General features: G+C 42.4%; 1 protein-coding gene across 3 annotated transcripts in view; it reads right to left on the bottom strand.

The window, feature by feature from the left end:
• Positions 1 to 322: 322 nt before the first annotated feature.
• The window catches only part of CCSER1 (coiled-coil serine rich protein 1), a 725174-nt gene continuing 709558 nt past the window's right edge, over positions 323 to 15938 (bottom strand). Inside the window, exon 10 of one of the 3 annotated variants that reach the window (XM_079990786.1) lies at positions 323 to 975. In XM_079990786.1, coding sequence (XP_079846912.1) covers positions 490 to 975 — 486 coding nt within the window. In that variant the 3' untranslated portion in view covers positions 323 to 489. The remainder of the gene's footprint in view (positions 976 to 15938) is intronic. The other 2 variants (XM_079990785.1, XM_079990787.1) reach the window with 2 other exon arrangements.

Below are 15938 nucleotides of genomic sequence, written 5' to 3'. Positions count from 1 at the left end.
TTTACTAAATTCTCTATTCATTCCTCACATCTACTTTCACAGTAACATTATTAAAAGAACAGAATGTTATATTTGACATAGTGTTCAGAAATCTTAGGTATGCAAGTGATTGACGGTAGGGAAACACACACACACAAACGTTGGGCGTCTTTTGGACGTTCCATCGAGATGGTCCCATCCATTCACTATGAAGCCAGTAGAGCTTTTGTCACCAACTTCCTTAAATCCAGGATTTCACACTCGGGTGAATTCCGCAAGACATTCAACTACTCATTTAAGTCATGCTAGCCTCCCCCGCCCCCACCCAGCTTCCCACCTCCCCACTCCCAGTCCTTACTTTACAGGGATTTCATAGACAACAATAGTTAATTTCAAAACAGTATGTAGGTAGCAGCTGATGAGAACTTAAAAAGTCAGTTTTAAATTAGCATCGTGGCCCCTTAAGCCAGATGTAGGACTCTGTCTTCAATAAATACGTGCCAATTCTGTTTACCCATCTTGCTGGCCCAAAGTCTGAAGCTCAGATGTGTGAAGGGTGTGGTGAAGAAAAACGTTTTTCCTGCTGTACATGTGTAAGGAGATTGGTCCTCTCGGAGGCTGTCCCAGCCTCCCTATGAAAGTGGAATGTTGCCGAGGGACAGGCGATTGATCTTTTGGAGCCCCGGGAAAAGCAGGGAGATTCTCGGCCTTGGCTGTCGGTCTCAAGCCACTTTGCGCTTCTCCTTCTAAGCCGTTCTGGCTGACCTCTGAAGTCAGGGCTTCATAAGTCTCTCTTGTGTGCTTGAGAACCTCCACAATTTCTTTTTCTTTCAGGAGGCTGCTGAGGCACACACTTGACAGCTGGCAGCTTTTGCTTTCGTGGGAGGTTACTTGGTTGCCCGGCAAATATCTAAAATGGTCCTCGGTGGGTGTATGTGCTGACTTTCTGTCCTTTGTGTTGAGAGTTTGGCTCACCATTTTGTTTAGATATGTAGCCTGGGGCAAAGAAAACAGAAAAAGGGAGGAGATGAAATATTAGTAACAGAACGTATTAACAGCAAGGCAGCTTGGAGGATGCAAAATGTTCCCTGTAATGTCTGCAGCTTTGCAACAGACTAGGCATTTTCACCGATGGCTGCTTTAGACAGAGACAAATATCAAAAGCTGTCAGAAATCCTTAGGCATACTAAGCAAAGGATGGAGGACTTTTGCAGTCGCTGTGATAGTTCAGTGGTAGAGAGCATGCTATAACTCCAGGATCAGGTAACATGTGAAATGTCTCCCTCTCAGACCCAGGGGACCTTTTGGTAAGTCTTAGGAGCACAGGAAACTGCCTTATGCTGAATCAGACTGTTGGTCCATCTAGCTCAGCATTGTCTACACTGACTGGCAGTGGCACTGCAACATTTCAAATGGATGCTCTACCAGTTTCCCCTAGAGGATTTAACCTGGTACGTTCTGCATGCAAAACAGATGCTCTTCCACTGAGCTATGCCTCTTCCCAAAGTTTGTGTCACAGAAATAATACAAGCTCAGTGACAAAAATATCTCACTTTCTATAAGGCAGCTTCCTATATGGAATTTCTAAGGAAAGTAATTAGGTAGGTCAGGCTACTTCTCACACCAATGTTGCACTTCCCCCAGGTATTAGTGACATTATTAGAAAAAGTACTCTCAGCAGTCATCCTACCCTCATGATGGCATGATTATCATTCTGATAAATTCTTGAACAGGAGTAAAATTGAGCCACAGTGAAGTGGGAGCCCTCCCTCCTCCTTGTAACATAAAACAGGTCCAAAACTGAGATCAGAGTCCCAACCATGTTCTCCAGGGAAAGCCCTCACTTGCACACAAAGCTGACCCATATTAAATTATAAAGAAGCACCAGGATGCAATCTCCGTCCCGTCCCTGCAATTATGTTTCTCCCCCAAGAGAAGACACATTAAAAACCTTCCTTTTAGAAAGAAAACTCATCTGCTGAAAGGTAAAATTCAACCAGCAAAGCTTCTCTTCTGTTGTAAAGACACAGCACAATGCACAATGTCAGGTTCTCATACACGCAACTCGAAAATCTATTCATGCTAATCTCTTAAACTATGCATGCATGAAAGGCTGAGAGAAAAAAGAAGTGACAGAGAGAAGCCTAAATATGCTTCATTCCCCAGATGCAGACCATGCAAACTTTCAAGGGAGTTCTTTAAAAGGTATGTCATAACTCACACCGCAATTAGCACATTTCAGTTTGTCTCCTTTCAGTAGCTAGAGTAACGTTACCATTTTAAAGCTTCAGTTCATGTGTGAGAACTAGCTGTAACAGGAGTCCATTGTACTCTGTCCTTTAAGTTATTAGCCACTATAATTAGACGTTTGTTCTATCCTTTCCCAATTTGTTTGCTACTTCAATCTGGCATTTACATATACTTCAAAAACCCAACTAATATTAGCCTAGATTCAGTGCAAACTGGCACAGTGGATGTCTTTTGACGTGTTCATTTCTGCTTCTTTTAAGAACTCAGATACGGCCACTTGAAACTAAATCTAAGGAAGCCACAAAAGCTGCTTTGATCTGCGGTGCTTGAAGTTCAGAGTTCCCCAAAGCTGCATGCTTTGTAAGTTTTCTACTTCTATTGTTTCTTAGCTTTTATTAACAGCTATTTATTTTGGGAGCACTGGGCAAGTGAAGGGCACACACTCATTGCAGAGCTGGGTATGTTTTAGTGGAGCAGTCACTTCTAAGGAGCTGCAGTAGACATTTTTGGTGCAATTTGGTAAAGCTACCAAGAATGTTCATCCAAGCGCATAGGAAATATTCCTCGTGCCAAGTCAGGCCATTGGACCATCTAGCTCCATATTAACCACAACACCCTCCCCCAACTTAGTGCCCTAAAATACCATATTTTTTGCTCTATAAGACTCACTTTTTCCCTCCTAAAAAGTAAGAGGAAATGTGTGTGCGTCTTATGGAGTGAATGCAGGCTGCACAGCTATCCCAGAAGCCAGAACAGCAAGAGGGATTGCTGCTTTCACTGTGCAGCGATCCCTCTTGCTATTCTGGCTTCTGAGATTCAGAATATTTCTTTTCTTGTTTTCCTCCTCCAAAAATTAGGTGCGTCTTGTGGTCTGGTGCGTCTTATAGAGCGAAAAATACGGGTATGTTGAACTACACCCATTATCAGTTGATCACCCTGGATGGGAGATGATGGGAGTTGCAGCCCGAAACAAGTGGTGGTCACAGGCCTAGAGAAGGCTGGCCTAAAATGACTGGCAGTAGCTCTCCAGGATTTCAGACAGAAATTTTTTCCAGTCTTACCTGGAGATGTCAGGGATTGAACTTTGGACCTTCCAGAAGCAAAGCATGTGCTCTGTCACTAAACAATAGCCCTTCCCCAAACCAGCCCTTTCAAGCCTTGATATATTTTGCCTAACATAAAAATTTGAGACTTATTTTGAAGATGCTCACTGTCAGAAAAAGCTGAGCAATTTCAAGGGGAGGAAAAAACAAGTTTCAATTAGTCTAGTGGTGTCATGAACTGGCTGGATGCAGGGGAGAAGTGGGAGGCACCAGCTGGATAAACCCCAAGGAAGCAGACTCAGAGCCAGGAGATTGGTGGTGGGACGATGATGAGTGGTCAGAGGGAACAGAAGCTAATGAAGCAACAGGGTTTAGTGAGTAGGAAAAGGCTGGGGCAGAGAGCAATCCAGAATCACGAGGCAGAAGCAGAGGCTGGAGAAGAGGGGGGCCAAGAGGCAGAGGAGAAGCAGGCTGCTGAAGAAGCCAGGGAGTCTCTCTCCCACCCACCCCCAGACTCCCAAAACACAAAGAGGAATGAAAAGGGTGGAGCAAAGAGAGCCACAGGTTGCTGGGGGAGGAGTCTTAGAGAGAGGTAGGACGGCAGGGACCTTCAGTCCTTGCAACTGCCTCATTGAGGCCTGAGCTGTTTTGCCTTCTTTGAATAATGAGTTAACTTCACTGACACCAGGTGTTTTATTGCTGACCTGTTCCTGACAACTGGATGGGCCTACTTCTATCCTGTTGAATGTGAATAAATGCTAGCTAATCTTATCTCTACTCCAGCTATTTTCTCCATGTAAATTGACATATTCTGCACTTCATTGGAATTAACTTAGTGGGATAGATATGTGTAAAGGGTGTGTGGAAATATGCCATACCAAGAAGTGTTCTACTACACATACTGTAAAATAAGCCTGCTCTATGAGGAGACCAGAAGGGGGGCACTTGAATCCCAGGGAGATGACCCACTTGGGAGCCGTAATGGTGCAGTGCCTCTTTTTTGCTTTTGCAAACATTACCACAAATGTATGAGCAGCAGCAAAGGTGCAAGAGGCAGAAAATGGGGACAACCACATCAAAACAAAAGGAAAAGAACTACAATAGACAGGTCCTGCTGGTTGAGATAACATGTTGATGACAACAAAATGGATCAAACATTTGCAATAAGCTTCCGGGAAAAAAACCCAGAAGACAACTGTGCAGTGGAGGAAAATTGTATATCTTTTATTGTTAACATTTTGGAAGAGTAGCAGACAATTTCAGTCCTCACCCCAGAGTGGTCTTCAGAAGTGAACTCCTTTCAACTGTTTTGCGTTATTTACAATTTTCTTTCTGCAAAATGAAGGGCTCTTTTCATGTGCAGAAGGGACTGAGATCCAGCAGAAGCTTCTGCTGGAGAAAGTCCTACACTTCATCTTAGCCAAAAGGCTGAAAAGCAATACTGCTGGAGGAAGTCCTGAGAGCTCTCCCTGCAGCCTCCCATACCACCTCCAACATAAGCCTTAAGCCTATGGAGCAACTTTGGGGGGTCTGCAGGTAGGAAGAAGAACCAGCACAAATGGCTTCTTTCAAGCAGGAGTAGCCCATGATCAGAGTTCCACTCCTGGGGACTCTGGATCTTATCCTGTGAGAAACTAAAATCATGCCTAAAATGATGTTGGGAACTCTACATTTTTAAAGGGTTATTGTGATTTTCCTTTTACTGCTATCTCCTTTTCTTCCTTAAGACATTAAGCCGAATGCTTAATATGCAGAACAGGACTGGGGAAACTTCAGCACAGGGGACCAAAGTCTTCCAGGTCAGTCTGCCTGGACCATGGAGTTCTCCCTCTACTCTCCCAGGGAAAACACACACACCACTGGCCATGCCTCTCACCCTGAGTGCTTTTGCCTGGCTGGAATGTAGCCTTGCACTCTGATAATGCCTCTTGTTTGTCTGGATGGGGGATACATAGAGTCTGTAGAAACTAGTCTACTATACAAAGGTAAAACATTTATTGTGTCACCCATTGCTGCCTCTAACTCTGCCAACCACTGGCATGTGACCCGCATAAGGTTCCCCCAAAGAAGCACCAAAGTATATTCAATCATACCTTTCCAAGTTCACGCATTTTGACTTACTTCTTGAATCCGAAAAATCACCAGAACAGCATGCCACTCAGGAAAGCAAAGTATCTAACATGTTTCCAAGAAGGGTGACAAAACTGAAACCATTCAACACTTTCCCATACTTATATGATTTCAAGCAGCTTTTGTGGCCCTGGCAGTTTATGTAACTGCTGTTCTAATTTACCAATCAGTAAAATCAGCTCCTTGGTCTATATTCCATCTGTTACTATGTCAACTGCTTGATTTCTGCACCATCTTGTTTTTATGCTCACCAGTGCTGCGAACGATCCAACACAGAATGTAATTTAGCTGGAGTGGGTAATGGTTCTTCATTTTAGTTTATTAAGAACCACTCTTCTTTATTGATTTTAGGATGCACCTATACCGTCACTGCATTTTTTACAACCACCTGAATTCTGCTCCTATTGATCAGCTAACACTGCCTTCCATCAATACCCTCCATGCTTGGTAAAAAAACCACAGTACATCAAAATCACATATGGTGAAGCACTGGAAGTGTGCCAGGAGATGGCAGATTTACCACCTAACAAAACTTACCAGGCACAAAGTGGGTTACAGGAATAGTATTTCAGCCCCAGGACCCACTTAAAACATTGGGAGAGCCATTTCTTAATCTTTTATTGTATATTTGCATGGTGGTAGTGCTTCTGCGGCAACCCACCTTGGAACAAGCTATGACGCACTAGAGTTGCAGACTAGTAGGTTAGAACACAGATGAGTTACTTACTGCCCGCTCTATGGTGGTTCCCATGCTGAGTTGACTTGAAATCTAATACATAACAGCTCTGAATGTGATTCTGCCTTACATAATGCATTTGTATATGAAACTCTCACAGATATATGCATTTTTATGCTCACTATATGCAAGTATGGAGCCATGGAGTCAGTTTTGTCCAAGCAACCATGCAGAAAATTCATCCGTACCAGTAGGAGCTGGTAACATGGGTCTCAATCACTGCCCATTATACTCTGGTCATCTACACATGGCCCCAGGTGCACAGGAACCTCTCCTAGATAAGCAGGTCTCATGCATCCGGTTCAAAGGTCCCCTGCTTCTACTCTAACAAATACCAAGAGAAACAGCAAGGACTTTAAAGGATTAATGCTGAAAGCTCTAATATATTTCCTCTTAAAAATGCGCTGCTATTTGTATTTTCACTAATATACGTTGACTTCTTCGAGGCACCTGGAGATCTTTCCTACTATTTTCACCGTTTGAAGCAAATGGGGAAATTTTGTGGGATGTTATTGCTGCTATTTGTCATCACATTTCAAATTAACTTTCTCATAACTCGTCACACTGCAAATCCCCAAACTCTGTCGGATCCCAGCATTCAAAGAAAGATTAGAATATTTTTATGTCTTGCACTAGGATTTAAAAGGCAAGCAAGAGAAGCAGTAATAATATTTTTTACAAAATCCACCAGCAGTCAGAGGCATGATCAGAATGTTGTGAGAGTGATGCATGCATCTGCCACTTTTCTCAAAAATAGCCCAACGTAACTCATTGATATCATCATCACTGACACAAACTCTAATGCCCTGTTTATCAATTTGACCTCCTTGCATTGCATCACATTTAAGTGGTAGGGTGAGAGCTTCTGCATGCAGAAAGTCCCTGGGCATGTCCCTGGTATCAGCAGATAGTAGACCACAACTACCTGGGAAAGACATTTTGCCCGAGACCTTGGTGAGTCAGAGGCTATATGAACAAATGCTTGTACATGTACAAACATCCAAAGGACATGTGTGAATGTTCTGACTTAGTAGACGGCATCTTCAGATGTTCCCTCCTGACCAAACCGCATTAAGAGCTACATTCTGGATTAAGCATCTCAACTGGACATTTGTAGGTGGTCTTAAACAATTGACTCAGCCCCATATGTATGGGTATAAGTGTAACCCACCCAAAGTTAAAGCAGTTGGAAGTCTCCTTTATGTGAGATTAACAAGATCAATAATGACCTAAAAAATAAGGTGGACCATGCCCTTTGTTTTTGACATTATAATTTAAAAACACTTTAAGAAAATGATAATAACCAAATGCACTTATTCATATATGATTAACCTACTTTCAAGGACTGTATCCCCAAAATCAAATTCCTAGTAACAGTTCAAAGAATGAGCTTTGGAAAGAAAGCTACCGATTATTAAAGGGGGGGGGGGGTTAGAAGAAACAGATTTGCTCGAAATACTCACCCCTGCATAGTATAGTTTTTTTTGTGTGTGTTTTTAAATAAAACATCCTTCTCCCCCTTCGCCCTTCTAAACATGGTTTGATGTTCATGCTTCTCCTCCCAGACAGAGAACAACTGTTGGGACCCAGATAAAGGAATACGCTGGCAAAGACCTGTTCATTAGCTGTCATGTTAATGAGTGGAACTATCCCTCAGCTCAAATGTTCAATTCCACAACCGTAAAATCAGAAGACCTACAAAAAGGGCAAGTTGTGTGCTTATGACAAGAAAGGGGAAAATAACACCCCCTAATTATCTTTTAATTGATTTGGCTCTTAATTTTTATGACAAAATGACTGAGAGCAAGACATCCCTGAAGAAAGAATGAAAACAATCTGGCCATTTAATCATCCTCCGGCAAATGCTTTATGAGCAAAGTTTAACCAAGTAGCATGAATTTCCCAGGCTTCAGGTTTCAGAATTCCTATTACTGGACTAAAGCTATCTCACAACGACTTACAATGAGCCTAACAGAGTTAGGCTCTTTAGACACAAATGAAACCAGAACTGGAAGAAATATTCAAAAATATTTTAAATTTAATGAAATTTCCCAATTCACAACCCAAATTTTGAACACAATATTTTATTTTTTTTAAAAAAAAATCAGATTTACATGTTGAATGTGAAAACTTATTTTAGCATGCAAATACTTTAGATTTTTTGGCATCTGTTGGGGAAAGGTTATTAAGGAAGCACAGTTGTCAATATCCATGTAGGGCTGGAAAAAGCTCCTATCTGGAAACTCTGGAAAGCCACTGCCAAGTCAGTGTGGAGAATGCTGAGAAAGAAAGGCCAGCGGTCTGAATTGGTATAAGGCATGGACATCTCTCCTGTGTATTGGCATAAAATATGTACACTCATCTAATGGCAGCTGTCAAAATAATAATACTGGCATTATGACCTGCCTTCTTTCAGATATCAATGATTAATCAGCAGCCAACACACACACACACACACACACCAACCAAATACCACCTATCAAAACAAACAAACAAATGGTTGTACTTGACAAAGTTGTACTCAGAACAGACCAACTGACATGAATGGATCAAAGTTAGTCATGTAAATTACTTTCAGTGGGTCTTTCCTGAGTATGACTAACATCAAATATTCCCAGGGGTCATGTCCCTAAGATGCTTCTGCAGTAGCATTTAGCACAATGGAAGGCCCTTTCCAAATGTCCCATCACTGCTGGTGCCGAGTATATCTGAGTGGCAAGGGAAGAGGTGAAAACTAAGGCCAAGGGTTTGAGGATTCCAAATCAGAAACCTTCATTTCCACACCCTTCCCCCCCCCCATTCAAAAATCAACCCCATTACTACTTCTAGTCATCAAAATCCATTGGACATGCATCTTCAGTGATTTGTGGAAATGCCAGCTGGCTATTCACTAGCAATACAAAAGATTATAATCTCAGTTGACACCACCTCGTAGGACAGGGGTGGGGAGCCTCTGCCTGTGGGGCACATTTAACCTGCTCTGCCTCTCCATTTTGCCTACAAGGCCATTTCCCCCAAATCAGACGCAGACTTTAGTTTTTCAAATTTCAGCAGCGCACTGTGCGAGGCGAAAATCCCTGCCCCTGCCTCTTGCCTTCTGTTCCGCTCAATTCACTATGTTATAGTTGCAGTTCCCTGCAGCACCCCCTAGGCTCAGCACCCAGTGTGGTAGAACCAGACATAATGCCCCAATCTGCCTTCACTCAGATAATGCCCATCTGCTGCACACCTGACATCATTAGGTGTCTGTGGGTAAGCAGAGATGAAGGTGGGTGGCTGCTTATACAGCCAATCCCCGGAGAAAGTTGGTTTGAACTCCCCACATATCAACTGATGGGTGGGGAGCTCAGTCATGGTTGGTTCAGCTGCACAAGTGAGTTTCCTGTGGGGAGATCACTGGTGCAGCCAATCTCTGCAAAAATCAAGACTGAATTTAGATTGCTCATCAGCTGACAAGCAGGGAGTTTGATTCTGCTTTCTACAGGCTCTGGCCATTGTAAGGATGTCCCTTAAAAAACAGAGAGAGAGAAAAAGAGAGAGAGATTTTACTGGTCTGTCTCCCAGTCATACATTTCTCTGTAAGAGAAATGGCTTAATTGAAAAATAACCTCCATTTAACACCTTTCATTTGGAAATGGAAGAACACAGTTTTGAAGCTTTAATACTGGATTTAGCAAAATGTATGTCAGGCGCCCAAGTCAGACAGCTGGTAGAATCAGAAAGTAGTGCAAAGCTGTCTCATTACAAAGTCTTATTAATAAGTCAATGTCCTCAAATCTTGGATAGAATATTCTTTTCAATTTACCTTATAATATCCATTAAGCTTTAAACCTAACTGCATTTAAATCTCTGAATATATTTTCGCCAGAAAGCAAGAGGGGGCGCACTGAGAGTAGAATGTACCTGATGAAAACATAACAAATCCTGAAATTATATTTGACAGACACCTACATTATGAGGTCACAGTCATGGCCCTATTGTTAAAGGTCAGTCACATTCTGCCAGACATTATAATGAGATATTGGGGAAGAGGAAGTTATACAGCAGACAGTTAGGATTTTACTTCAGTTGGTTCCACATGCTGCTCACTAGGCCCCAGCCACTGACATGCTAAATCGTGTCTTCCCTAAAAGAGGGCACGTGTTGCGGTGAGACCTAGAGACCGACCTCCTGTGTTGTGGGTGGGTAAGATTCGACAGCCACAACACCCGATTGGTAGGCCCCTCGATGCTGGGTTCAATCTTGCCAATGGGGCACAGTCCAAACAGATCGAGGGACCCATGCATGTGACCCAGAGCTTCCTCTTTCGGCTCATGCATTCGGAACACCTGCCTACCTCTCCCTACTTTTAGGGCATTTTGTGATTGACCTTGCTATGCCGTCGTGTGTCATCTGTCGTTGGGACAGGGGCACGGCAGGAATTTTCCCCACTTGGCTGATTGGCTGTTGCCATTTGGGTTTCGCCTGCCACGTAGCAAATCATCACAACTTGTAAGGTTGCGGATAGGCACTGGTTCAGGTGATAGGGATGGGAGAACGCTCTCGCCATCCGTATGTGAAGGGTAAGGAATCCAGGGACTCAAATGGTTTGGTCAACCCTTGGCTGACCTATGCTGGTGCCCTGGGTCAGTGCTGCCTGCAAGGGTGCAGGGAGCTAGTCGAACCAGAGCCTATGCAACCATTCACCTTCTGTAATCAATAAAGTTGTGGCCTAAATTCTGCCAAAAACCAAAACTAAAATTTGAGTCAAGTGTGTCTTTATTTAAGGGGGAGGTCTCTGGGTCTGAACACGTAAAACCAACCAACCCTTCATCATGCTAGACTCACCAGGATTAGCCTCTCCCAGGTGAGTCAACAGCCTCTCTTTTCTCCTACATCTTTCCTTCCATTTCACCATCCAACTTGCCAGTCCTTGCACCTCCCCTGTGAAGAAAATCCTTATCTTGAGAAAGAGAGAGAGGCTTTGTCCAGGCACTAAGTAATGGGAGTGGGCGAGTGTGGAGGGAACATGGGGCAGCATGGGGCAACCCCTCCCACAACCACAACCCCTACTGGCTTCACACCTGACTTCCTTCACTGAGTGGGAAGACTGGTAAAGGAGTTCATAATAATTTCCTCATATTTTTGTTTGCATTGCTCTTATTTCCATGGTGTCTCCTCACCTGTCTGGTAAAAAGAAATAGTCTGTTCATTTAGCATCATATTAGTAATGAACATTTCATACTGACATCAATTTATTTGGATGGGTGTTTCAGTGGGTGGGAGCGTTTTATTCTGTTTTATTGCCCTTTTGTGCATGCAGCCCCTGAGGGGAAAACTAGGATTGGTTTTGCTCTGAGATTAAACTGCTTGGGCTCCTTCTATCTGCTCGGAAGCAGATAAGAGAACATGGCACAGTAGCCCTTTCTTTTAAATCAACATTGAGCTCTTCTATTTCCTGTGCTGAGACACTGCATGTTAATAATTGCCAGTGCCTACGATCATAAAAAAGGAATACTTAAAATATGAATTGTATTCAGCTCAAGATACGCAGTGCTTTCGTAAATACTGTAATGAAAACCTGGCTGACAACGATTGATGCAAAATGCTTCTTGTACTATGGGATGTGTCACTGTGCAAGGATAATGTCATTAATATACATGCAGCACAGTAGCTCAATCAGCACCGAGACTTTTCTCTTTTCTGTCCTCCCCCCCACCAATGCCTTTTATTTGAAATTGGCTTAATAGTTCTTCCTCTCTACCAGCTCCTTTTCTCTCAGTAATCAAATGAGCAACAACCGTCAATACCTTCACAATATCTAAATGAAGCAGGCAAGCATTCATTGGTAGCAGCCAGTGAAGTGGCTACTAGGATATAAGACAACACTGAGAGAGGGGAAATTGCATAACCTCACTGGCGAGTGTCAGGAGGTCTTGGTGGAATCTGCTAAAGAACCCTGTGTTGGAATGGACCAGTATGGTACCCTCCAGATATAGTCAGACTGCAATTCCCATCATCCCTGAACATGCTGGCTAGACCTGCTGGGAGTTGGAGTCTACAAATACCCAGAAGGCCCCATGCTGACTCCATGTGCACATTGGCCTACACATTGCCAAAAAAAGAGAGGAAATACATCACCTAAAAAAGAGGACAGAGATCTGGGTAACATTTGTATGAGCTGCTTTATATGTATAGATGCAAATTTAGAAATAATTACTAAAATTGGAATATAACTACATCTCCCCAAAGTGGGAAAGACTGTGACCAGGTGTCTATCATTCTGCTAGACAGGTACTAACTGTGGATAGGCAGCTTCAAAGGACTCTACTCTCCATTCAGATGGTTCTTCTTTAAACCAAGCTTGACCTAAGTAACAAATAAAGAACTACTTTAATCAGATCAGAGGTGGGAAGCCTGAGGCCTTCCAGGTGTTGTTGGACTATAACTTCCATCATCTCTGACTGTAGGCCGCACTGGCTGAGGTTGTTAAACCACATCTGCAGGGCCACTTGGCCATCTTCTCTGAATGAGAGGAGTTTCCTCTGGCAGTCGTTCATAGAGACAACCCAATACTTTGTAAAATAAGGCACACAACCGCCTACATACACTGGTGCCACACAACGTAGATGACGATGCCAGCAGTCTAGGTGCAGCTAGAATTCAAATAATAATGCAATATATGAAATAAAAGAAGCAATAGGAATACAACTGAAAATCACTATGAATATCCAATGTGATGGGTGTGCAATCTCCCCTATTCAGACAAAAAACACCCATAGATATGACACGGGCCACCTAAATGAAGTTCACAGACCACTGGTGGTCCACAGATCAAAGTTTGGGAACCTCTGCTCTGCAATATTTACTTGAGGTAAATGACATTTTAGGTATTTATACTGCTGAGTATTAAGATCTGTGGAATATATGTTAAATGAAGCCTGGATTGTCACATGTAATCTCCCCCCCCCCCATCCTGTTTTTGACACCTAAAGCATCCTCTGACGTTGAAGAGCACTAGGGAGCCCCTACATGTACAGAACGTCATGGCTGATTAGAACCATTGCACTGCAAAAAAGAAAAAGAAAAAGAAAAGAAGCAGCACTATATGAGAAAAGCTGTGAACCTCCTTTCACAACAAAGCCCCCACCTTACCTCTCCTGAAAATTCACAGCCAAGTCTTTTGATTCTTTATTAGTTGAATTTATCAATTTCATGAGGCAGGACAGCAGGAGAGATTCCCACTGACATTATTATATAAAATGATTATGTAAAACAATTATTCTTACTGGAAAGGTTTAGTTTGTGCATTAAGAAAAGTGTGGTTTTAATGTTCAGGGCCAACCCTTACGAAAAATTCTGAAAGAATTACAAATGCCTCGGTATAATTTCAATCAGATTCTGAATTAATTCTAATTAACTTTTCCGTAAAGGGAGTACAGTCACCATATCCCTTGGCGAAAAACTGAAAAAAGAGAGGGTTTTTTTACTTCAAAAAAGCAAGGAAGGCAACATTGTAATGCACTTCATTTTAGCAATTAGTGCCTATGCAGTTATTTTTTCAAAAGGTGTATTCATGTTTAATGAAAGACCTCAATTAATTAAGAAGCATTTTCTTTTCTGAAATATATCCATAACTTTGCAGACTAAGGGCATTTGGCACTTTTGTGTTTAGAGAGCAGGACAGAATTACACACACCTGCAGATTTGGGTGTGAGAGAGAGGCGTTACTTAGACAGCTACCTGTAAGTTTCTTTCAACTCAGTGGGCTTTACTCCTGAGTAGAGTATTGGTTTGCACTGTTAGTAGCAAGCACATATCCACCATAGTGAGATGTATACTCCATAGCTCATTTTAGCAGATTGCTCTAATAATAATAATTTATTATTTATTATTTATACCCCGTCCATCTGGCTGGGTTTCCCCAGCCACTCTGGGTGGCTTCCAACCGAATATTAAAAACAATACAGCATCAAACATTAAAAACTTCCCTATTGTTTTCTGGACAATAATTTAAAGGGAATCCAAAGATGAATTGTTTAGTTATTTTCCCTATAGTCAAGCCATTATGACCAACATATTGTAATTATTACTTCTAATCAATATTTCCTAATAACCTTTTCCAGGAAAGCTTGCAGCAAGGAGATGTCTCTGTTGCCTTATTCGGTGTAATGGTCAATTTTCCATGATACAAGCTGTGATGAAAAGCTCTCTCGATTACAGTTTTCATACACTCGTTCTCTCTATATTAAAGTTGACCTCAAGAGGACCTGAGAGCCTGCTGACCTAATCACCTCCCAGGAAACATGGTGCCTTAGGGAGCTGTTACATGCCTCTTCTTTCCCAGGAAACCACAAAGCATTTCCCCTTCAAGCAGCAGAAAGAATTAAATGCATAGAAGTTGGTAGTGATTAAGGCCACTACCTCTCGAGTTTTCAGATAGTCTCTGTCTTCAGTAATTCTATGTAAAGACTTGGCAGGCAGAGTCCAGCTTCAGAGCTCTGTCTTCCCATTAACTGGTCCAGATTGCCAACTCCTGGCTCATCAGGACATGAATCCCAATGGGAAAAAGCGATGGGTGGATCGGTCTGTTAAAAGTTGACATGAAATGGAACCAGACAAGCCCAACCATCTTTCCCCCCTATAAAGCCATTCATGAAGCCAGTGTCCATAAGCTAGTCCCATCCATTTCTGTAACACCAGTCATAAGTCAATCCCATCCCATTTCTGTGCCAGTCTCTTATTGCTGTTTATTGCTAGGTTTTTGCAGCATTCTGCCAATAAAAATGAGAATCAAAATGTCCCTCAAAACTTACAGGTTGTGAAGTCAGGGGGCATTTCAGTAATTCTGGAGGTGTGACCAGGGGCAAAGTGTTTGCTTGACTTGCCACTGACACGGTTTGTGTCACCATGATGTTTGTGCTATTCTTGGATATACCAAAATTAGCTAGGCTTTGGGTTCATATAGTCTGGACTCTGCCCCTTTCCTGCCCAGTGTCAGAAGCTTTTATTTTAAGAGCTGGCAACTGTACAGTTGTACAGTGGTACCTCGAGTTAAGAACTTAATTCGTTCCGGAGGTCCGTTCTTAACCTGAAGCTGTTCTTAACCTGAAGCACCACTTTAGCTGTGTGATTTCTGTTCTCATCCTGAAGCAAAGATCTTAACCCGAGGTACTATTTCTGGGTTAGCGGAGTTTGTAACCTGAAGCGTCTGTAACCTGAAGCAACTGTAACCTGAGGTACCACTGTAAATGGAATCATACCGGGAACTGGGACACTTAGGATGGCCATGTGATCAATTTATTTTATTTGTATTTATTAAGAAAGGTTTATAGGCCATGAGACGCATGAGACGCAGCAAAATTATCTGTAAAATGCAGCTAAAAGCTTCCAAACTGTTAAAAAAGTGTACTTAAAATAATTATCAATGAAACACTGATAAAATTAGCAAAACATTAAAAAACTAAACTATATGCAGGATAGACTTGCTGAAATAAAAACAGGTGTTTAAAACAAGATAGTGAAGGTGCCTGACTAATGGCCACAGGAAGAGAGCTCTGAAGTGTAGGCACAGCAACACTAAAATATCAGCCCTTCAATAGTTATAAAATCAGAATATGACTGGTGATGACAGTGTTCAATATTACTTCTCAGTCATGGCACCAAGTAGGTGATAATGGACCAGAAGCTAATAAGACATTTTGAGCAACAGTTAGAGGGTACAGGAGCCATACCCAATCTGGTGTCCTTCAGATATTATGGACTGACTACAGCTCCCATTAGCTCCATTCCAGTATGGGCAATGATAATGGATGATGGGA

This window comes from Podarcis cretensis (genome assembly GCF_951804945.1).
Source record: "Podarcis cretensis genome assembly, chromosome: 9".
In the NCBI taxonomy this organism is placed as follows: domain Eukaryota; kingdom Metazoa; phylum Chordata; class Lepidosauria; order Squamata; family Lacertidae; genus Podarcis; species Podarcis cretensis.
The sequence above is the reverse complement of the archived record's forward strand: the minus strand, read 5'-3'. Positions and strand labels throughout refer to the sequence as shown.